The sequence below is a fragment of the Felis catus genome, chromosome D2, assembly GCF_018350175.1.
Source record: "Felis catus isolate Fca126 chromosome D2, F.catus_Fca126_mat1.0, whole genome shotgun sequence".
In the NCBI taxonomy this organism is placed as follows: Eukaryota; Metazoa; Chordata; class Mammalia; order Carnivora; family Felidae; genus Felis; species Felis catus.
Genome location: NC_058378.1, coordinates 65,552,975 through 65,575,901, shown reverse-complemented (window position 1 = coordinate 65,575,901; position 22,927 = coordinate 65,552,975). Strand labels below are relative to the sequence as shown.

General features: G+C 41.8%; 1 protein-coding gene across 1 annotated transcript; it reads left to right on the top strand.

The window, feature by feature from the left end:
* On the top strand, positions 1-21,487 carry LOC102900465 (basic proline-rich protein-like). Its single transcript, XM_045039984.1, has 6 exons — positions 1-150; positions 326-1,148; positions 6,584-6,719; positions 7,256-7,412; positions 9,776-9,991; positions 21,063-21,487. The coding sequence occupies exons 1-2, from the start codon at positions 1-3 to the stop codon at positions 992-994; spliced, it is 819 nt and encodes a 272-aa protein (XP_044895919.1). The 3' UTR covers positions 995-1,148; positions 6,584-6,719; positions 7,256-7,412; positions 9,776-9,991; positions 21,063-21,487.
* The last annotated feature ends 1,440 nt before the right edge of the window (positions 21,488-22,927 follow it).

Below are 22,927 nucleotides of genomic sequence, written 5' to 3'. Positions count from 1 at the left end.
ATGGAGAAACCTCTAGATACACATACCATCATTGGAGAGATAGATGATGGAATATCTATCTATCTATCGTCACACATACAACCGCACACCATTCCCTCTACTGTCCCTCTGGCGACCGTCCCAGGCCAAGATACATTGCCTGTGCTCTGGGTTAGATCAAGGTTCCAAATGACAGAGACTAAAGGGAAAGACAAGGAATCCCTCAATCCCTCTCCAGCCAAAGACGCTGGCAAGAGTCCTGGCTGCAGAGGAAATCTGGACTCCAGGAGGAGAGGACACAAGGGGAACAAAGGGAAGGGCGGAGAGCAGGAGGGGAGGGTCCTAGGCGCTCCCAGCCGGCTCCCAGCCGTGGGGAGAGCAGGGCGCGGACTTGGAGTCCCCGCCACTCAGAGACCGCGCCTGCCGGGGTCGCCAGACTCAGGCTCCCGCCCATGTGGCGCGTGGGATTCAACGCGCGACGCCGCCTCCGCCCCGCCTGCCCCCTCCTCGGCCCAACTCGGACGCAGTCGGGGTCCTGAGCGCCCGACCCGCCCCCCGGCCGGCCAGCGGAGAGCCCCGCCCCGCGCCGCCTCCGCCCGCTCTCTCCGCGGCCCAACTCGGACCCAGTTGGGGTCCTGAGCGCCCGCCCCCCACGGCCGGCCGGCGGAGGGCCCCGCGCCGCCGCCTCCGCTCCGGCCCCCTCTCCGCTGCTCTCCGCTCCCGCGACGGGAAAAGTGGGCGCCGGCGGCGGCTGCCCCGCCCGGGGAGCGCGCTCCTCGCCGGCGCGGGGCTGTGGGTCCTCGGGGCCCAGGGCTCCTGCGGCGGCGGCGCCGGAGGTGTCCCGCGGTCCCAGGGCCCCGCCCGGGAGACGCCCTCGCCCGAAGCCGCGAGGCCGGGCTGCGGCCACTCCCTCCCCTCCCGGAGAGTGGCGGGCTTTGCGCGGGGAGCCGGAGTCGAGCTGCCGAGAAAGCCCCGGAGGACTTTGCTCAGCGGGACCCTGGAACTCTTCTGCTAGAGTAACCGAGAGCTATGGGCTGCGGGGCTGGAGGAGCTGAGCTGACGATCCGCACGTTGGCGGTGACCGGGTCTCCGCACACAAAGGCCACTCCACCTGGGTGACCACCACCGCGTCTTGAGTCCCGAAGTGGCGGCGAGGCGCGATCGGAGAGGTAAGGGGTGAGGGGGGGAAGCGGTAAAGTGTGTTGGTGCGTCGGGTGGGGAGGGGCCTATTAGGGTTCTGACTTGGGAACTGTGCAGAAAGAAGCCACTGCCGGTCTCCTGCCAGGAGCTGTATCACCTCCAAAATGCTTCCATTTCCCCGGGCCCTCCATCTTCTCCAAGCCCCAACCCTGCAAGAAACTTCTGAGTTAGCAGGTAAATCCTACACTCTGTCACCATGGTCTGAAGCCCAGACAAAGAGTGGATTTGTCATTAAGTACCTGGGATGTGGGGGTGAGAGGGTTAAGTTTTAGGGCAGTCTGACATTCTCAGGAAGGATTTCCCTTGTACTTGCTGCAAACTTACTCATGGCTCCAGTTAAGTCCAAGATGAATTATTAGTAAGGGAATTGAAAGTGGAGAACTGCAATGACAGACATTGTCCTTTGGTGCAGTCCCTCCCTCTGGGCATTCAGGAGATAGATGTAAGTTACAGAGAGAGTCTGCACGACCTTCTAAGAGCGTGTGTGTGTGTGTGTGTGTGTGTGTGTGTGTGTGTGTTTAGAGCTGGGTCTTTTGCAGCTGGAGAATGGTTGATTGTTTTCCAGTGTGATCCAGTCCTAGAAACATCAGTACACCAGTGACAGCAGCCCCCTGTCCTCCCCCACTGTGTGCCCTCCTTTGGTGAAGAGCATACATAAAGGATTGACTCTTCTTTATGAGGTGAAGGGATCCATAGATCACAGGAGGCTGACACTGGGGACAGTATGTGTGGTGGGCTTGGGATGAAAGCCAGTGACTTTTGGCCATGTCAGAGGACGTTTTAGAATTTGGGGAATAAATCTGCCGCTCCTCAGTGTCAGAGCTGTCGATTTAAAGTGAACCTGGAAACTCGTGGGCAGAGAAAACAACAGCTTGGTGTTTACAATTAGAGACCATTTACAAAGTGTGTAAAAGTTTTCTAGGCTACCATCAAGCAGACGTTGAGAACATTAGGAACAAGGGCACACCAAAAATAAACATAAGTGAGTGGTGGATTTAATCAGGAAACAGAGAGATTGCTCTTTGAAATATGCATAGATTATCCTGGTTAGCACCTACTACTGTGTTTTCATTTGTAAAATAATTGCCAGAAGCCTTCCCAGAGACGCGGTACTTTAGTTAGGCACATTGTGGGCTTCTGAAATGGAAGTTTCGAGTATTGTAAGATAAAATCTGTTCATTAGGAATTCTGTGGGACATGGGTTTAGAATGTACTGATGCAGGGGCCTCTGGGTGGCTCAGTTGGTTAAGCGTCCCACTCTTGATTTCCGCTCAGATTATGATCTCATGGCTCGTGAGTTCAAGCCCCACATTGGGTTCTGTGCTGGCAGCATGGAGCCTGCTTGGGATTCTCTCTCTCTCTCTGCCCCTCTCTGGCTCACACCCTCTTCTCTTTCAAAAAATAAACGTTAAACATTTTTTAAAAATGTATTGATGCAGATCACAGTAACAACATTTAGTATTTCATAGTTCTGTCGTGAGAGCATCCAGAATACCCTAGTGTGTAGCCTTGAGGACACAGGTTCCGGTTCATATGTTGTTCATATACACATTTACTTCAACAGTTGCAGCAGAGATAATTTCCATGGAGCTCCTGGAGACCTTTGCTCTCCCTGCCTTCTTTAACAATCACACATCCTTAGTATCATTACCACTAAAATTATTCATTCTGCTTAAATTTGAAATTGTTAAAACTTTCTTCCTTCTTCAAGTAGTTAACTCAGAATTTCTGGCTGTAAACGGAAGTTTCAAACACATCCAGTACGAAGTAAAGAACTTTGGTCTAGAAATACATATTGTTATCCAAGCTGCAAATTATCCCTTACCTCGTCCTGAAAGATTTCAAACAGAATGAGAGAGGGGGAAAAAGCATCTTTGGCAAACCAGATACTTGTGTATTTAAGGACTTACTGAGATGTATTGCCTGTGTGTGTGTGTGTGTGTGTGTGTGTGTGTGTGTGTGTGTGTGTTGCAAGCATGGTCAGATGCTGATGATTACAAGTCATATAGGGACAATGTTTTTCAAATCTTGGGTGGGTTATGTGCAGGAAGGAAGTCTACTAAGGTTACTTATTGTAGTAAGTAATAGGTATGGTGGCTGTCAGTGTTTGAGCACTCAAAGTCTGCTAACTCGTGAGCTTTCTCTTGATTGAAGTCTGTCATTTCTTAAGCTTAACCCCCCCACACCCCATACCTTCGCGCGCTCTCTCTCTCTCTCTCTCTCTCTCTCTCTCTGTGTCCTCAGGAGCAGAGGTAATAATCAGTTTCATCTAGCCAGATATATCTGTTTCAGCATCTTGGGGGAGATAAACATTATTTTTGTGAATTGGAGTGTGTAGAATCGGAAGTAACCTCTCAAATGGAGGCAACTTGGTGAAATGAAAAACAGGGGAGATTTGAATTCTAACCCTATTTATTTGTCACGTACCTTGGGCAAATTGACACAATCTGACTTTCGATTTCTCATCTGTAAAGCAAGGTCAGTGCCAATCAGGATTAATCGACAGAATGACACATCTTGACACACGTGAAAGGACGTTGTTGTTAAGTCCTAAACACGTGTGTCGCTGCTACTTCCAACACTTTTCTTTCTCTCAGATCATTAAAGGGAACAACGGTTCATCAACCCCAAATATGAAAACAAAATCAGAAGGTCATGATTTGCCACTTTGATTTCCTCCCCCCAGAAAGAAGTGGGTCATAGGTGTCACACATCCTCTGGATCTGTCTCTTCGATCTTTAGCTAAAAGCCGTAGAAAGACTAATGGTTATACTAACACCTGAATCAAAGGTATGGTGATTATAGACTGCCCACATAACTTTCCAAAAATTCTGAATGGTTTTCTTAACTCCTTTTCCTCTTCTTCCTGTCTACTTTCTGTGCATTTTGCTGATGCTCTTGGGACAGCCATTTGAGGATGTACCTTTTGCCTTGCACGTGATCAGTCCTTTCTTTATTATGTATATGTGTGTGTCTGTGTGTGTGCGCACATATGAGACAGAGAGAGGGGGACTGAGAGAGTGAGTTCAGAGGAATTTTCAAGATTTTGAGCCATTATTTAAATTCAGGTATTGACATTTGCAGCCTTGGCATACAGGCAAGACTTTTTTGATGAGAACCATGGCAAGATTTGGACCAAATGAGGGAATACTGTAGCATGCAAGATGCCGAACAGATCATTTGTCAGGAGCAGGAACGTGTTGCTTCTACACAACTTATTTTATACATAATCTAACTTTATATGATTCTGTTCACTGCCTGGTGGGGTGTGTTGTGTGTATTATTCTTTGTTCCACTGAGTTTCAAAATGCTAACTAGCACTAGTTTATTAATCCCGATGAAATTCTTGGTAAGTATGTGGTAAGCATTACTATCTTTTCCTCACATTTTTATGCTGAATATAATTGTATGTTTCAGTCTCTTACCCCCATCTCTTTCTCACTGGCAACATTGCTCAGACAGTCCTCTGCATACATAACTTATGCCATTATGATGATATTAATGTTGCATTTATCAAATTGCATGACCATCTGGTTTTTTGACATGTATGTCTTCTCCTTCAGCTGTTTTTAGACCTGACATGTATCAACACAGCCTTGGCAATTAAACCAGGACAGTATTTTTTTTGAAAATGCATTATATTCATCATTTAAAAAAATTCGCAAATTTTGTGAGGCTTAAATGATCACTTATGTTACACCAACTAGGAAACCATGGTTCAGAAAGAATAAGTCACATGTTCAGGCTCTTACGTGAGTGTCAGGGACAGAGCACAATTTGGAAACTTTTTTGATCTGACTCCCAAATTAATGCCTGCCTTGTGGATTTTAATGTAGGCCATAGAAATCCGAGGCTGTTAAGATCTGTTTGTAAAATTATGCGTCATGAGTTAACTTCAGAGGAGTTCAGGAAGAGGCACATCCTGGTTATGGATCCATCTTGAGAAAAAGGAATGCTTTTAATACATACCTGGCAAATTTCATTCCTTAGTTCCAATAGTGATTACATTGTTCTCATACTGTCCTCTTCATCTTTAAAGTTTATTTTTTTGATTTATTTTGAGAGACAAACCAAGCAAGGAGGGGTGAGGCAGAGATAAAGGGAAATAAGAGAATCCCAAACAGGCTGACATGGGGCTCAAACCAACAAACCCTGAGATCGTGACCTGAGCCGAAACCAAGAGGCGAACACTAAACAGACTAAACCACCCAGGCGCCCTTTCTCTTCATCTTCAGAGAGCCTTAAAACTCAACACTTGAGTGATTCACTGAGCACAAGTTCATAGGAAAATTTTGAGTTCTAGTCTTAGTTCATTCATTTCTGAATCAACAAGAAATCTGATTTTAGCTGGACATTGGCTGTGAAAACCAGGTTTGGTGATCATTTGTATAAGATTTTTTTTTCAGTTGACATTTTAAATTTTAGTAGAATTGACTTTCTTTAACAAAGTTGTAGTTTTTCTTTTCTGATCAGGGCTCTGGCCCTAATTATGAAGGCTAGTGCATTGTGACATGGAAAGCAAGACGCTGTAGAGGAAGAAAGTATAAGATGTGGAGGCAGATGGACCAGTTTGAATCTCCTCTCTAGGAATCTAGACTATGTGCTTTCTGCTTTCTGATGACACATAGTCAGCTTTTTCTCTGGAGCTCCACCCAGGTCAGAGGCAATGTTTTAGTGTCTTCCACTTGAGGGTATTGAGCTCTTTGTACTTGTGAGTAAAGTTTTGGGGAAACAAGGATGATAGATTGATCTGTGTCCTTGACAGTGAGCAAACCTTCTATTTCACATGATAGGAAATACCTATCTCCCTTTTATTCACGTACACATATGTGTACAGAAATTCCTGAAATTTGAAACCCACTATTTAAATCAGGTACTGGTTTTCCTAGTAAGACATAAAGACATACTAGTTTGTTTTATATCGCTTTTGTGTTGGCAAGCATGCAATCTTTAGCTACAAGATGCGTAATCTGAGAATAGGAATTAAGCTTCTTTTTGGAATTTGCTTGTACCTTCTATATCATTAAATATTGACTATAGGGGAGGTGGGTTGGAGGATGTGTTAAATGGGTGATGGGGATTAAGGATGAGCACCACGTGTTGTATGGAAGTGATGAATCACTATATTGTATACCTGAAACTAACATTACATTGTTAACTAACTGGAATTTAAATAAAAGCTTTTTTAAAAATTGACCCTGGGGATGATTCACATCTTTATCTTAAAAAATTTATATGAATAGAATAGAATAGAATTGGACACAAAACCGTAGAATTAGGCACAAAAGTATTTAGAATGTTTTCTTATTTGTATGAGTAATGGCTAACATGTAAGGAATACTATGGGCCAGGGACAACACTAACAACATTATGCAAATAGTCTTACTAACTTTTCATTCTACAGGTATTTGCTGAGCACCTGGTATGTTCAGGATACCGATAAAGAAGTGTGTGTGAGATGGTGTAGAAAGTCATGAACCTTTATACGAGACTGTAGAAGTAGCAGGTCATCTGATGGCAGGACTGCTAGGGAAGTAAAGGTGAGACGGGGGCCTTCTGGCTGGGGTGGTTATGATGGCTTGTGACAAGGGTGATACTTAAATTGGATCATGAGTAGTAGTGAGAACTTTAAAACGGGAGTTGTGAGAGAGCCATAGCTCGGGATAGGCAAAAGAACTGAAGAGCAAATATGGAGAGGACAGATTAAAATTCCTTAATCTACAATACCAGTTTTGAATGAATATGGGTATGTCGCATGCCTAATGAGAAATTGAAAATCGGTCTCCCCCAAAACAAAAATAAAAACAGAAACAAACCCGTGCCATCCCTTAGAGATACAGTTGCCCTTATTTGCACATTTACATCTCATCTTGAATATCCTTGCTTTTTTTTTATCCCGACTTTTTCCTCAAAGACAGTTTTCAAAACAGAGACTGTCATATTTAGTAAACTCTGTCAGAGACATCCTGAGCCAGGCTACCCAACTGCCACTTTGCTTTATGTCTTTAAATGTATATGCAAATTCCATGACTTTCCTCTCTGTGTATGTTGACTATTGTCCCATACCTCTCAAAAGTATGAAGAATGCACGTGTGTCTCCAAAGGCAAACTGGCCACATGTCATCCCTGCGATGGCCAGAGGTGATGGCCTGGAAGAGCTGTGGCCAGTGAGGAGGGACCAGACTCCTTGGAAGATGATGGCCACTGCAGAGTGCACACTCTACTCAGATCAGGTGCGTGTGTAGGAGAGGAAGAAGTTTCCTTCTTTCCTCCAACGTGCTTCCAATTGGTTTAGGAATTAAATTGACATGAGGCAGATTAACAGGATAAAAAAAATAACACAGTGCACACAGAGGCACAGTAATGATATTGAGACTTCAAGAAATGACCAGGGCAGTTTTTATACTTTCTCAGCAAAGTGACAATAAATCTGTGAGGAAGTGCCAGGAAAAGAAAATGTAACTATGGGAGCTGCAGTTAGTAAAGAATTCTAAACACAATTTGGGCTGGGATGGTAAAATAGTAAAAAAGTAACAAGGGTTGTGTTTCAAACCTCCTTGGCTCAAATTTCCTATCTCTGGTGATAGAGATTCTCTTTACCTCCCATTCACATTGGAGATTTCTTGCTTTCTGGAGACTAATGCAGGTGTTGGGGCGGGGGTGGTGGCAATCAGAGTGCTCTTTTAACCCTGGTTGTCTCTCAGATAACTTTTATTTAAAATAATCAATATGTCAATGTAGCACATTTGGGAGCAGCTGGCTGTCGGCCCCTACAGATGCAATAGTTGAAGCTTGGCAAGAAACAAAGGTGAAATCTTACTACGTGAGGTTATACTGAAAGAATAGGGCTTACTCTAAAATCCGGGTAGGAATAAAAGGACCTGAATACTCTTGTAGGAAATCCTACCTGTACTTTTACATGTACATCAAAGCTGTCATTGTCTCTGTTTCTGCTGAGATCTACTGAGTATGTTTATACTACCTTATATCAGTAATGTGCCTTTTGCTGTTCAAAATGCTTCGCTCTGGAAGAATTTTGTCATATACTTCAGTTTATTATCATCATAGTCCTCAGAGATGAGAAGGACAGGTATTATTGTCTACACGTTGTGGGAAATGAAGCTGAGGGATGGCTGGTTGAGCAGAGAGATTTACATGCCAGGTGTTGGAAGAAGGGGGGCTAGAATGTAGGACACAGAATTCCGTGGCTACCTGGGCTTGCTCAGGCTTTTTTGCCATAGGTTAAGGAGTGAGTTATGTTTTGCCTGAAGCCTGCATTCCTGCCCATTGGGGACCACCAGTGGGCATAGGGTTCCTGGAGTCCAGGAGAACCGATAAAAGTGATAGGTGCTGGGCTTTAGAGCAAATTAGGTGGTTGAGGGTGATTGAGGGGTCATCATTAGCCTTTAGAAAGTGACCATACAAGGTGCCAATAAGATTTACGTCAAGTCAGGTGCAATTGCCTAATGATACAAGTGTTATTTTTTATGCTGACAATTGTACATCAGACATCAATGGCTTCTTTTGCTCTTCTTGTATCTGATTGAGGCTGGCTGTTGGAGACAAGGCCGAGGGGAGGTTGTTGAACATGAGAGCAACTCTGTTCCACCCAGATACGCTGTTTACATGACATAACAGAAGCTGACTTTTAACAATGGTAGTAAAAGTCACCATGTCTTTTGAGCACATTGCAGAACATCACTGTTATTTAATTTAATCCTTACAACAACCCTGTGAAATAGGTATTATCCCTGTTCTACCATCGTGGAAAGTGAGGCTCAGAGTGTTACTAACTGGGCTCCTTGGGAGTTACTACAGAACTACTGAACTCCTTGTAGTGTAGTACAGAACAAATGGGAGTTCCAGACAAGGCTTTTATTGGGAACTGTGCTCAAGCACAAGGGTGACAGAGCAAAGGAGAGGATCCTTCAGGCTGGCTCTCAGAGCAGAGGCTAAGGAAAGTTGCTAGAGGCTGGTGGGAAAGAAGTGACATCCAAGCATGTAGAGTGGGGAGAGATACAGGAGGTCGGCATACAGGTGCAGTGGGCAGGACATGCTTCATCATGCACTGCATGTCTTATTAAATCTTGTTAAATCTCCACCTTTGGGTGTGATTTTTTAGTGTTATAATGAGGGAGAAAGTTGGTGAAAGGTCAAGTCAGCACTGGGGTCCACCTTGGAACAGACTGGTTTGGTTCAGTCTTCACCAGTCTTCCTGGTTGAGTTCCTTCTTTGGTAAGCATCCTTCTTCCATATTTCTACAAAATATACTTCTCAGGAGGCATAGGGTTTCAGCTACCAACAAATGCTGAATTTCAAGGTCAGAGTTGAGAGGACCCAAGTCCAGTCCCTGCTGGGTCTTCAAGAGAAAGCTGCCACAAATTACCTAGCTGAAAGGTGGTAAACCAGGGATTCGAGTTTTGTTCTGACTTTGACTCCAGAGTTCTTTCCTCTGTCACACTGCCCTTTTGTATGGGCTCATTTTGAAGTTTCTTAGAAAGGGAATTCATGAGTCAGTTCAAGTGATGGTAGGGAGGACCCTTGGCATGAAGAGAAAAATCTAATTGTGTTCCTTTCCACATTACTCTGTTCTCAGGTTGTTGACCTCTTTTTCTTCTTTTCATGATGTCCACCCATTCCTATGCATGCCACATGTAGCGTCACCAACATACCATCTCCGGCTTGCTCTCCAGGAAGAATGAATACGTGGAAGATGACGTTTGATTCTTCCTGCTGGCCGCTGACCCTAGAGAGACATCATGGACAACATGGACACTCACTTCAACATGAGGCTACTGAGACGTGTTATCAGGTAATTGGCTAGTCATGCTGTGCCCAATAGCTGAAGGCTTCCCAATAGCTGAAGGCTTGATGGTTCTAGGCATCTTCCCTAATTAGGATGAGAGAGGACACGGGAACCCAAACTCATGGGTCATCTGACCCAGGGCTTGCCTGTTTGAAAGGTCAAAGGTCTTCTGTTTAACTCTTCACTTCCCACACTCTCTAGATTAGAATCAAGGCACTTTTGTCACTCTGGTTTGGAAACGCTGCTCTACTCTGTACTCGTCCTGCCCTTCATGTTGCTGGGTAGGTGGAGGGATATTGAACTGGGCAGCCTTGGGTTCTCCAACTGGCAACCAAAACTACATTCAGGGATGGTCCTCAGGCCCCACATTTAAATAATCTGGGGTGTTTTAAGTAAATTTTGCCTGTAGAATTAGTGTTCATTCTGTTGATGGGTATAGGGGAGTGAGCAAGGATATTTATGTCTTAATAACCTCCAAATGATTCTTATTAACACTAACGTTTGACAAACATTTCCCTAGAGGATTCTTCTGTAGGCTTCCATGAACTTTCTGAGCTTGCCTACACATTGTGTGTACTTTTTTTTTTTTTCTGGAAAGAATTGAGGTCCACAGCTTTCAATAACTTCTCAAAGGAATCTGAGTACAGTGGGGTAAGACCCTCTGAAACAGGCTGGTGGACAGATGATAATGTACACAAAAGGTGTCAGAAAGAGGAAAGACTATTTTTCCCTGGGAAGCAGTTTTTCTACTGTTGAAACAAATACTTCATTTTGTAGTTTTGTAATTTTGTAATTACATTCCCATTTTGTAGTGGGACCGTCTTGGTACCATCTTTCTTGGTTATCCACATAAACAAGATTTGTGTTCTAAGGATAAAATACGGTGCACTCTTTTAACTATAACATATTGATCAGTAGCAAAGACTTTGGAAAAGGCTTCTTGGGTTTGAAATACTGCTTTATCATTTATTAGCTCTGTGACTTCATGAAAATAACTTACTCTATGCCTCTATTTCCTCATATGTAAAAATATTCTTCTTAAAGGGTTCTTCTTAACCCCTCTTAAAGGGTTGTTACAGTTGTAAATGGGTTGGTGAACATATAGCCCTTAACACAGTACCTGGCCCATAGTAATAAACATGAGATCTATTATTATTATTATTATTATTATTTATTGTTGTTACTGTCATTCAATTAATAACACTCATCATAGTATATCTAATGTCCACAATGTCCACTTAGCAGATATGTAATATATATTATCTCTCATCTGTAATTATGCTGTCTCCTTTGTCCATTTTCAGGTCTTAGAGCACTGAGGTCATCTCTCTTTTTTTTTTTTTTTAAGAAAGAGTGCCCACATGCATGCCAGCAAGGGAGAGACAGAGGGAGGGAGGGAGGGAGAGAGAGAGAGAGAGAGAGAGAGAGAGAGAGAGGATCTTAAGCAGGCTCCATACCTAGTGTGGAGCTTGACATGGGGCTCGAGCTCACAACCATGAGATCATAACCTAACCCCAAATTAAGTGTCATCCACTTAGTTGACTGAGCCACCCATGTGTCTCCCCTTTCTTATCTTTAAAAAGGGTTTTTGTTCTTTTTTCTATATATCCCTCACAGCATTTATACCTATTCACTGAGAGCAAATACTTGCTAAATTCTTGCTGGGTGATTTTGGATTTTGTTTTTTTGTTTTTGTTTTTTTTTTTGGACTTTTCTTGGTCCTCAAAAGCAAGAATACCCATGACCTTGTGCATGAATGTAATAAAATATTATACAGCCATTAAATGTATTGTAGACCTGTATTTAATGTCTTAGCAAATTTACACAGCAAAGCAAAAGTTAAAAACATAAAATTTTAAAACAGTAGGATTTTAAGTTCCATGAAGGTAGAAATCTTTGTTGTGTATATAGCTTAAATATCTAACAGGGCATCTGGTACATAATAGGGGCTCAGCATACTTTGTTGAATACAATTCTATTTTTGTAAAAGAAATAAAATGTAGACAAATTTGGAAAAATAGGACTAAAATATTATCATTGATTACGGCTTTTTAACTATCATTTAAATTGTGGGGTTTTTGGTGTTTCTTCTATGAATATATGCTATTTCTGTTACTTAAAATATTTTATTTTTTTTAATTAATTTTTAAGTTTATTTATTTATTTTGAGACAGAGAGAGAAAGCATGAGTGGGGTAGGGGCAGAGAGAGCGGGAGAGAGAATTCTTAGAAGGCTCTGTGCTATCAGTGTGGAGCCTAACAGGTGACTCAGACTCACAAACTGAGATCATGACCCAGGCCAAAATCAGGAGTCAGACGTTTAACCAACTGAGTCACCCAAGCACCCCCCAAAATATTGTAAACTTAACAAAAAAGATTATGAACCTTATAAGCTTCATTATGCTTCATTCAAGGAACCTAAATGTGACCCTAGAAAAATCTCTCTCCAATAACTAGTGTTCGTAGATAGTTTTGATGAAAGAGGTCGCAGGATCACTTTGTGTTTTTTCTTCTTGATTGTGTGATAGCAGACATTCTGGGCCTTTCCTCATCAGTTTCTTTAATTAGAAAAGAGACAGAATTACTTGCACCAAGACTGTATACAATACACTAGACATTCTGGTGACCTGTAATCCCAACAAAGAAAAAATGTATCTCAATTTAAATCTCAGACATTCCCTTGATCTTGATATTCATCTATGTGTTTACCTACACGTACATATTCGTATACATACACACACTTACACTGCACACCGTTAACCGTATGTATACATTGTGAGTCAGGCATTCATATTCTACCTGAAACTCCTTACCCATGAACGTGAGTCATTAGAAGGTGTCACGTGGCTGTGGAAAAGAACGTGGCTGATTGAATTGTTTAAATCAAAGGCAACCTCAGACAAAGGGAGAGAGAAAGAGAAGGTAGAGAGGGGTGAGGTAGAGAAAGAGAAAGAGAAAGACCAAAAGACTATGATAGAACCAAAGTGAGAGAGAGGGAGAAGCAGGAGGGAGGGAGAGGGAGCGGGGCAAAGAGGCTATGTCAGAAGCATGGAGAACCAAAGAGAGAATCAGAGGCAGAGTGAGAAACTGAGCAAATCCAATGACAAGGTAGAACTTGTAATTCATCAGTGTTTTGACAAGTTTCAGAGTAGAACTTGATCTTACACTGACTAGAAATTTTCCTACTCATGAGTTTGTTTTTTTTTTAAGTGTTGGTATAAGTTCTAGTTTTCTTTTCATAGGTACCATGTCTTACTACTGAAAGTCCCGACACATATGCCAGATTGTGGGGCTCAGGGTAACCAGTAGCCACCACAGTCCCCTTTTGAAGGTGTGTGCATGTGACTTCTGACTTTACAAAGAGAAAGGTATTTCGATTTTTTTTCCTTTGTCTTGGAATGGATTTTACTTTTGAAACAGTATTCACCCTAGTGGTTAGATTCTGGCAGCCCACGAAAGCCTAGACTGTGTTCGAGCTTATGTTGTAATTTAGATGTCCAGAGGGTTAATTTTATAGGCACATCTGGGCATACAACTAGAATTAGTAATTTCATTCCTGGTGAAAACTGTACATTTGAGGAGATGTGGGGGCACCAAAGACTTGTATGTATTTGTTTTCTTTTTTGACTCTGTAGATGCTCAACAAAGGTAGTTGGTAGCTTACCTAACCACATACACTTGTTCTTCTTTATGGCGAAAAACAAAGTGACTTAGGATTTTTTTTTCCTCTTTGAAGAAACTAGCACAGGTCAATCACTGTGTATTTTTGCTGTCTTTAAAAGGTGCATTTTGTTTAGCAGGGCTGCATAAAGGGTATACTCAACTAACAATACATTTTATAAGAAACTTTTAACAGTTGTTAATTTGGGACATGAGACCATTGCGCACTACAGGGGCGGGCAGCCTATGTCCCCTGGAACAAATTTGGTTTGCTGCCTGTTTTCCAAAGTAAAGTTTGATTGGAACACAACCACATTCATTCGTTTTTGCATATCATCTTTAGCTGTTTTTTGATGCACCGGCAGATTTGAGTAGCTAGGACAGTGACTGTATGTCATTGCAACACCTAAAATACTTCCGATCTGGCCCTTTGCAAGAAAAGTTTTCTGACTATGGGCCTAGATCATGGGGAGGAATTGTTTATCCATTCCTTTTATATTTGTCTGTGCTGTTTTGATTTTTTCCCCCATGTGTATGTATTCCTTTTGTAATAAAATTATTAAAGCATCTTAAATGATTGTGCTATTGTTAAGATGTAGCCTTTGCCCCCGAGGTTACATAATTACATAGTAGAGGAAGTAGACAGCTATGCAGACACCAAAAATGCAATTTGTAGAGTGATAAGTGCATAATAAGTATAATGAAGATTGTGCAAAGTCCTGGGAGAACAAAAATGGGTGAGAAGTCAACTATCGTCTGTGGGAGAGGGAAGGAGTGATGGTATAAGGAATTGATATTTGAGTTAGCCTTTAAACAAGATTAGGGATTTGCCAAGCTGGGGACTGTTGGGAGAGGAAAGGGTATCTAGAGCCATTTTTCCCTCCCTTTTATGAGACCTAAGTCCACCTTGTGGTTCTTAGTGCATTTAACAGGATGTGATGAGTCATTCTTCCTTTTTAGTCTCCTCCATGTCCATGCCATTTGGGACTCAGTCTTTAAATGCCATGTTTGATTTCCTTTTTCCTTTAGAGTATCACGTCTCTGACTAGACCAAAGAATCTGACTTCCCAAACAGACTTGCCTTAAATCTTAAACATTTGCTCTCTCATCAATTCACGGTAGAATTTCACTAGCATGTTGTGAGGGAGTTGTGATATTTGTTATGTTGCTCCTTTTATACAAGATGGGAATGGATGATTTGTCATTTTCTTGGCATGTGTCCTGAACAATGCACTGTTGGGATCCATTATGACAAGTCCGTTATCATTTTCTCTTAGTGCACTATTGTTACCCTGGGAAATATGATGGTATTCGAAACAGGGAATGACATCATTATTATCTACAGCCAACCTGTTAAATACATATAAATGTAAGAGTACCTAAGTTAGGTACTCTTATCTCTTGATTTTTAACCTTACCAGCTTTACCAGAGCTGCTCCCAAAGAAGAAAGTTAACTCTTACCAGACTTTGTAAAAATTATTTTTTTCTCCAATGACTCCTATCCATCTCTTCTTTCCACCAAAGAATTTTTTTAAGTGTACATTGAAAAGTGTCCATATTGTTACTGTGCTGCTTGTAGGATTTTCATAAATGAACACACCTGTGTAGCCAGCATTCTAGTCAAGAAAAGAACATTAGCAGCTCCCCATAGGCTTGACTCGTAGCCGCCCCACCATAGTCAGTAGTCAGTTCCTTCCCTTAGGATAACCTGTTTTGACTTTAAATAGCATACGTTAATTTTACTTGCTTTAAACCTCATATAAAGTTTGTATAAATGGAATCTAATTCTACGTCCTTTTTTTATACCCATCTTTTTTCAGTATTATGTTTTTGAGTTTCTTTCATATTGTATTTGTGAATTATTTGAAGTTATATAATTTGAGATTAGTATGAGTTATCCTTCCATAAGTCTTCTCTTCTTTGTCAGTTGGTCAACATGAGGACCCATCTCCAATGCTGAGGGCAATTGTGCCCAGCTTTAGTAGATACTACTAAATATTTTTACAAAGTAATTCTACCAATTTATACTCTCTTCAGCAGTAAATAAGAGTTTTGGTTACTACACATATACCAACACTTGATATTTTCCATTTTTTCATTTTATCTATCTTGATTATGGAATATGATTACATACTGATTTTAGTGTTTCCATGATTACTACTAAAGTTTGTTGTTCATTTGGATGTCCGTATCTCTTTTTTGCAAATTATTTATTCAAATCTTTTGTATTTTATTCTGTTTCCTGTCTTTTTCTTACTGATTTTTGGAAGTTTTTGTTTTTTGTTATATTTGTTGTTGTATATCAAATCTGGCTGAGTCATTTGTCATATATACATATATTTTCCTATATGTGATTTGACTTTTCACGATCCTAGGGATGCCTTTTAATGTATAGAGTCTCTTGACTGTAATTTATTCCTGTATAGTTACTGCTGCTCAGAACTCTTGAGGGACTGGTTTAAGAAAACCAGACTACATCAAAGTCACCAAAAATGTTTTCCTATATTTTCTTATAAATTTTTTAATACTTTATCTTCCGCATTTCGATGTATAATGCATCTTGAATAGATTTTTGTGTGTGATATAACATAAAAGTAAAGATACATATACCCATGACTTTTCTCTGTGGCCATGCAGTTGACACAGGATTACTCATTGGTAAGATCAGTTTCCCTTTTTCTTTATTGAGTGACCTTTGCCATAAATGTGTTGACTTATATTTATCAGTGTCTTTCTGGTGTCTCCATTCTGATCCATTAGTTGGTTTTTCCTTATGTTAATGTCATATTATTTTAATTATATGGCTTCATCATAGGTCTTTGTATTGGCCATCTTCACATGTTTAGCAATCTTCTATTATATGCTAAACAACATAGAAAATAATTCAGAGAATACAAATGATTGTTTCCAAAAGAGAAGTTTCCCTTTTCTTCTGTTAGGATCATAGGATGGGGAGCAGACCACGTTAGTCTTGTCAGGGACTGATCTGGGTTTTGTCTGGGTTTTAGCGTTGGTAAGATTCAGTCTCTTTTGGCTAGCCCCTGCTGCCATGGTGTGATTCTCCATGGCTTTCTACTGAAATCCTGGTGTCTCTGGTTTCTTCACCCCCAGAAAACAGTTAAAAATTAAATTTTATTTTTTTTTCGCAGATGTTCATCTTAGCTTTGATCTTTTTAAAAAATTTTTTTTACATTTATTTATTTTTGAGAGACAGAGTGTGAGTGGGGGAGGGGCAGAGAGAGAGGAAGACACAGAATCTGAAGCAGGCTCCAGGTTCTGAGCTGTCAGCACAGAGCCCAGTGCAGGGCTCAAACCCACAAACTATGAGATCATGACCTGAGCCGAAGTCAGACGCCCAACGCATTAAGCCATCCAGGCGCCCCATAACTTTGATCTTCTACTCTAAGTGATACACTTCTCTTCTTTCCTTTCCTTCCTTCCTTCCTCCCTTCCTTCCTTCCTTCCTTCCTTCCTTCCTTCCTTCCTTCCTTCCTCCCCTCTTTCCTTCCTTCCTTCCCTCCTTCCTTCCCTCCTTCCCTCCCTCCTTTTCTTCCTTTTTTTCTTTCCTTTTTTGGTAGAAAATGGTTATGGTTTGGTGTCCACCAAACCCCCAACCTTGTCACTCCAGCAGTGTAAAAAAGCAGAAATGGCTGCTAGTCTATCTGCCAACTATGGAATTGTAGCTTTCTGCCAACGGTCCAGACTGGTCCTCAGACTCTAGCTTTTACCAATATTGGAATGTGCTCCCAGGTGAAATATGATTTAGATTCTCAGTATCAATTCACCATGCCTCCTAAGGCCTTCATGAGTTCCCTGCTCTGGGCCTCTGCCTCCTCCTCCTGGTGGGTTGCTTTTTTCCTTTCTTTCCTTTCCTTTTCTTTTTTTTTTTTTTTCTATTTTAGTGTTGTTTTATTTTTGAGAGAGAGAGAGAGAAAGAGCATGAGCAGGAAAGGAACAGAGAGAGAGGGAGCCACAGAATCCAGGCTCTGAGCTATCAGCACAGAGCCCAACATGGGGCTCTAACTCACTGACCACGAGATCATGACATGAGTCTAAGTCAGAAGCTTAACCGACTGAGCCATCCAGGCACCTGTGGTGGATCGTTTTCTAACTACAGCAAGACTGCAGGTTTGTCTCTTTGTGTTCCTATGCATCCTCAGAATTCAGCAAAAGTCTTGTGGAGCAAACTAGACATACAAATCTCTTAGAATAGAGGCAAGGCGAATAGTCAGAAGGCTAATTTAGGTAGGAAGTTATGGTGGCCAGAAGTAGCAGGTTACTTATAAAGATGGATGGATGTAGGATAAAGTGGAAAAATTTGATACAGATTTTAGGATTTATAACCAGTAACCACGGGGGATCTAGGAAGGAAGGTGGGAAAAGGAAGAGTCAAGGCAGGTAATGCACATATTTCCATGTATGGCAATTGTGTGGCCAATGGCAATATGTGTTGTGATAGGGGACGAATTAGGGGTGCTGGATTTGGGGTTGCCTGTAAGGCGGTAGAAAGGCTGCTCTAGCCTGCTGTACTCTGCCTGTATTTGTACCTTGCAAGGCAGGTGAAGCCCCAATACCACTGAGGGCAACTGTGTGTGTGTGTGTGTGTGTGTGTGTGTGTGTGTGTGTTTACATATGTTCATGTGCATTCATGACTTCAGCTTGTTTAACTTGATCACAAGAGTGCAGTCTCCTCTGGCTTCTGTCCTCACTGCAATATTTTGAATCAGTGGTGACCATACAGAGGCTTTTGATATGGGGGATTTTCTGTTGCTTGATTGAGTCTTGTGTGCTGAATAAACATGTGGTTTACCTATAAAGTCCATTTTGGACATCAAATACAAATCACAAGTGTTTTCCTACAAGTGCTTTCTGGACAAAATTAAGGTGTAGGTCAGAGACTCAACCAGTATTGTCATGAGCAAAGCAATCCCCAAATTTAGTGACCCCACAGTGGTTCATTTTAAACTCATCAACTCTTCATGGTGGCACAGAGATGAGCTGCCACTCTTGATTCCTTGTATCATCTGACCATCTCTCTGAAGCTTCCTGAATGAGGTATACATGATTAGTTCAAATTATCAAGGAAAATATGTGAATCATGCTGCGGTAATCCTTAAATAAGTTCTGTCAAGAGAATTGGCGAATAACCTGAGCTCTAGCTACAACTGCTCAGCCAGTTATATACTGAGGCTACTACTAATGGAATCATTTGTGCTTTTCCACCCTTTCTTGAAATATCTTAATGTCTCAATTCTCATAAAAGTCTGTAAGATGCACATGCTAATTCTATAGCCAAGATAACTTTTTATGTTAGAAAGTTAATAAAGAAACCCTTCAAAATCTTTTGCCCCACCCCATAGACTATTAGTCCCTTAAATTAACAAGTGTCCTGGAATCTTACAAGTGAGAGGTTCATTTATTCAATCTGCAGTGAATTAGTAAGTGAATGAGAAATGAAAGCTGCCCCTTCATTGCTGATTTTCTTCTCTCACATCTTGCTTTCTCAAAGTTCTCCTTTATTTAAGCATCTCAGGAGAGAACTGAAGATGAGGATTGGGTCTCGATGTGGGAGACTGAGAGGGTGCAAAGTGGTGTATAAGGAACATAGAGAATGTGTGCCTGATCATCAGTGATTTGGCTGGTGCCTCACCGTAATGACCTTTAATGCTCCATTCCCTCTGGAGGTTATGAATGTGACTGGTGGAAAAACCTAAGAAATAAGCTAAACTGTCTTTGTAAAAGCATGCCTTTTGATTGAATTGAGGAGCTTCCGTTAATAGTAATAGTCAACAAAAAGTATCAGGGCTATTTAGGTAAAGCAGGGACTTTCTCTCACTGATGAACTTTTAACAGAATCCCACAAGGTCTTATTTTCTATCTCAGGCTGTATGGTGAGGTCACCCCAAGGCTCGGCATCTCTGAATATCCAGGTGTCTGCCATTGAATCTCTTGCCATTCTAGCATGAGTAGGTGGCTTCCGGTCAAGTCCAATTCTTCTGAAAACAGACTGCTGTTTTACACTGTCTTGACATCACAGAATTGCTTGTGCTGCTGACTGACTTCAGAACTTTACTGAAACTATCCCTGTGACATTGGTAGTTCCTTAAGTGCCAAGGACTGGCCGAGTTCATTCCTACCATAGCAACAGCTACTTGTGTGATCCATATCTTTCTTTCTTTTTTCCTTCCTTCCTTCCTTCCTTCCTTCCTTCCTTCCTTCCTTCCTTCCTTCCTTCCTTCCTATTATCTATCTAATCTATCTATCTATCTCCAGAGGCTCATTTTGATTAAAAAAATGAATCTTTCTATTCCTTTTGAAAAGGCTTGCCTCCGCCAATTTTACTTAGTCTCTGGATTTTGGGTTCCTCAGTGTCTATGAGAAGGTAACATGGAAACCATACCTTAGAGAAACCAACTTGCTTCCTTGAGAAGAAGGACATTGTTTTCATGAAAAGTGATGGCAAGCATCAGTAAAATTATATGAGGGAGAGTAAAGCATCTCATTATTGTAGAGTCAGGCTTATCCCATTTATGAGCTCCATTTAATTAATTTTTAAAGGCTAGGACATTTCAAAAAATTTTATCAGCCTCTGTTAAGGTCAAAGTGTTAAGACTCACGTTTAAATGCTTTAGAAATTGTGTTGTTTCAAGAACTCTCTTTTCCATTGCAAGAGGTAAATTGAAATGTGAAGTGGAGGGACCTGGGCTGATTCAGGAGAGCTGATTCATCTTTCTCTACTGTTAACTAGCTCTGTGACCTCAAATATGGTGCTTCCTTTCCATGAGTAAGGACATAAACATACCGTTTCCCAAGTTGATTGAGAGTGATCCATAATTTAGGACAATGGCTGATGCAGTGAGGGCCTGACTCACTGTAGATGTCCAGTAAATGTTTGGCTCATCATCTACATCAATTTTTCCTAAGACATTTTGTTCAAGAAGCTTCACGAAATGCTAATGGTTGTGATTTGTGAGCACTGGTCCAGGATATTCTTTTTAGGCCAGGGGACAATTGTCCAACCTCATCCTAGAATACAAGAGTTTTAAGCTCAATTTCATTCATGTGTAACTTTGGGCAAGTTACATAACCTTTCTTGAGCATTTAATTCCCTTATCTGGGCTATTAGCACAATACTGCAGTCCAGTGTAACTTGGGCTCTGAGTGAGACCACTCGAGTTTGAATCTCCGCTCTACTATTTAATCAATAGTAAATTTAGTCTAAAACCTGGGACTGGCTGAGGAACCTTCTTTGTGTCTGTTTCCTCATCTGTAAAATAAGCATAATGATAATAAAAACCATCTCATATGATCTTCAAGAGGCTGATGTGAACCAACATGTGGAAAATGTTCTAGAGAGTACCTGTCACATGCTACATGCTCAATAAATGTTAATCAAATGATTTTTATTTCTTCTTAGACTTCACTTGAATGAAATCACCAATCATGGAAAATCAGAATTCTCAGTACACTATTTTTTTTAATGTTTGTTTATTTCTTTTGAGGGAGAGATACAGAGAGAGTGAGCAGGGCAGGGGCAGAAAGACAAGGAGAGAGAGAATCCCAAGCAGGCTCAGTGCAGAGTCTGATAAGGGGCTTGATCTCCGCAACCGTGGCATCGTGACCTGAGCTGAAACCAAGAGTCAGACTCTTAACAGACTGAACCACCCAGGCTGAGCCCACAGCTAATACAGTGTTAAAGCCATGGAAGTTCTCTGAAGAAAAAGAAATCTATCTGGTGCTCCCGGATTTATTTTATCTGATTTTGTTTTCCTCTCTCTCCACCACCTTTGCCCTGATTCCTCTTGTTGGCAGAGCAGCAGCAAAAAAAAAAAACAATAACAACAACTACAGTCTGGGGCCAAACTGCCAGAAACCCAAGAATGAAGGTGACCACCCCTCCTCTCTAGTCTTCTCCTCTGCTCCTGGGCTTGTTTTTTTTTTTTTTTTTTTTTTTTTTTTTTTTTGTTGTTGTTGTTGTTGTTGTTTTTGGTCAGGAATGCTTCATAAATTTTCTAAGGAGCCTCATAGCTGTGAGCAGCCTTTTTTTCTGGAAGCAGAGGCAGTAGGTTCCTACTTCCCTTATGGCAGGCTCATGTTCTCACTCGGGGCATCAAGCTTTTCTTCATCCAACTGGAAACACATGGTCTGCCCCTTCTTGTTTCAGCAGCTCCCACCCCCAACCTCAGACCAAGTGAAGACAAGTAGGGCTGCCTCCTGGAGGAGTCTCCCTGAGCCCTCTGGGGGAGTTCAGAGTGCCTCTCAGAAAACAGAACTTCGGATTGGACTGTGGCTTCAGCTGCGACTCTTTTTTCCTGGCAAACTGTGTGTCAGATGACACAAGAGAAAGCTCCCTGCGGAGTGTAATCCAGTCACAGATGCCAAAGGTTGAGGGGAAGTCGCCATTTTTCCTTCCTGTTTACCCCTCAAGGGTCTGTCTCCCTGGATCTTTGAGTTATTGGCATCCTGGCTGTGTACATTGGCCTTGGTATTTGAGTGCACGGAGCCGGTGCTCCCAGCACTGACGGTGTGTGGTTCTGCCACTCCAGCTGTGTGACTTTGGGCCTTCAGTAAATGTCTCTGAGCTTCAGATTGCTCATCCGGATGATGGGAGTAGTCATGCCTGTCCTGTTTGCTTGATCAAATAAAATCTCAACTTTGTGAATCTGAAAGCACAGGGTCCCAGAGCTTACATGCTACCCAACGCCGCATTTGTCTGCTGCAGGCAGCCACCAGCTTACTGGCATCCTGGGCAAATGATCCTGCAGCATCAGCCTGAGCTCTGGCTGGGGAGCTGCCCTCCTCAGAAGCTTTGATAGAAAATTCTTCCGTAGACTGGGCCAGGCCCAAATATGAACCCTGCAGTAACTTTTACCTGCTGGTCTCTGTCTCCGTCTCTTCTCTGGACTCAACAATACATTTTATCCCAAAGGTATTCTCTATATTGAAAACTACTGTAAAAAATGCCACCACAATTTTTTTTAACTGGTTATTAAGTCATCTTTTTAGCTTCTTTGCCTGTCCTGCCTTTGGGGTTCTGATCTGGATCGACCGCATGGTGCGGGGTGTTCCTGAACTTTCTTAGGGGTCCTTGTGTCATTGGTTATAAAACTTTTCTTGAAGTTCCTTGGGAGCAGTGTTATTAATAGTTACTAATGACTTCACTCATATGAGGAATTTAAGATACAAAACATGAACATAAAGGAAGGGGAGCAAAAATAATATAAAAACAGGGAGAGAACAAAAACATAAGAGACTCTTAAATATAGAGAACAAACAGGGTTA

Excerpts from the sequence above, each read along its gene's own strand:
- LOC102900465 (XM_045039984.1), top strand. The coding sequence starts at position 1 with ATGGAGAAACCTCTAGATACACATACCATCATTGGAGAGATAGATGAT. Across the intron at positions 151-325 it reads ATACATTGCCTGTGCTCTGG|GCGCTCCCAGCCGGCTCCCA; the intron begins GTTAGATCAAGG and ends GGAGGGTCCTAG.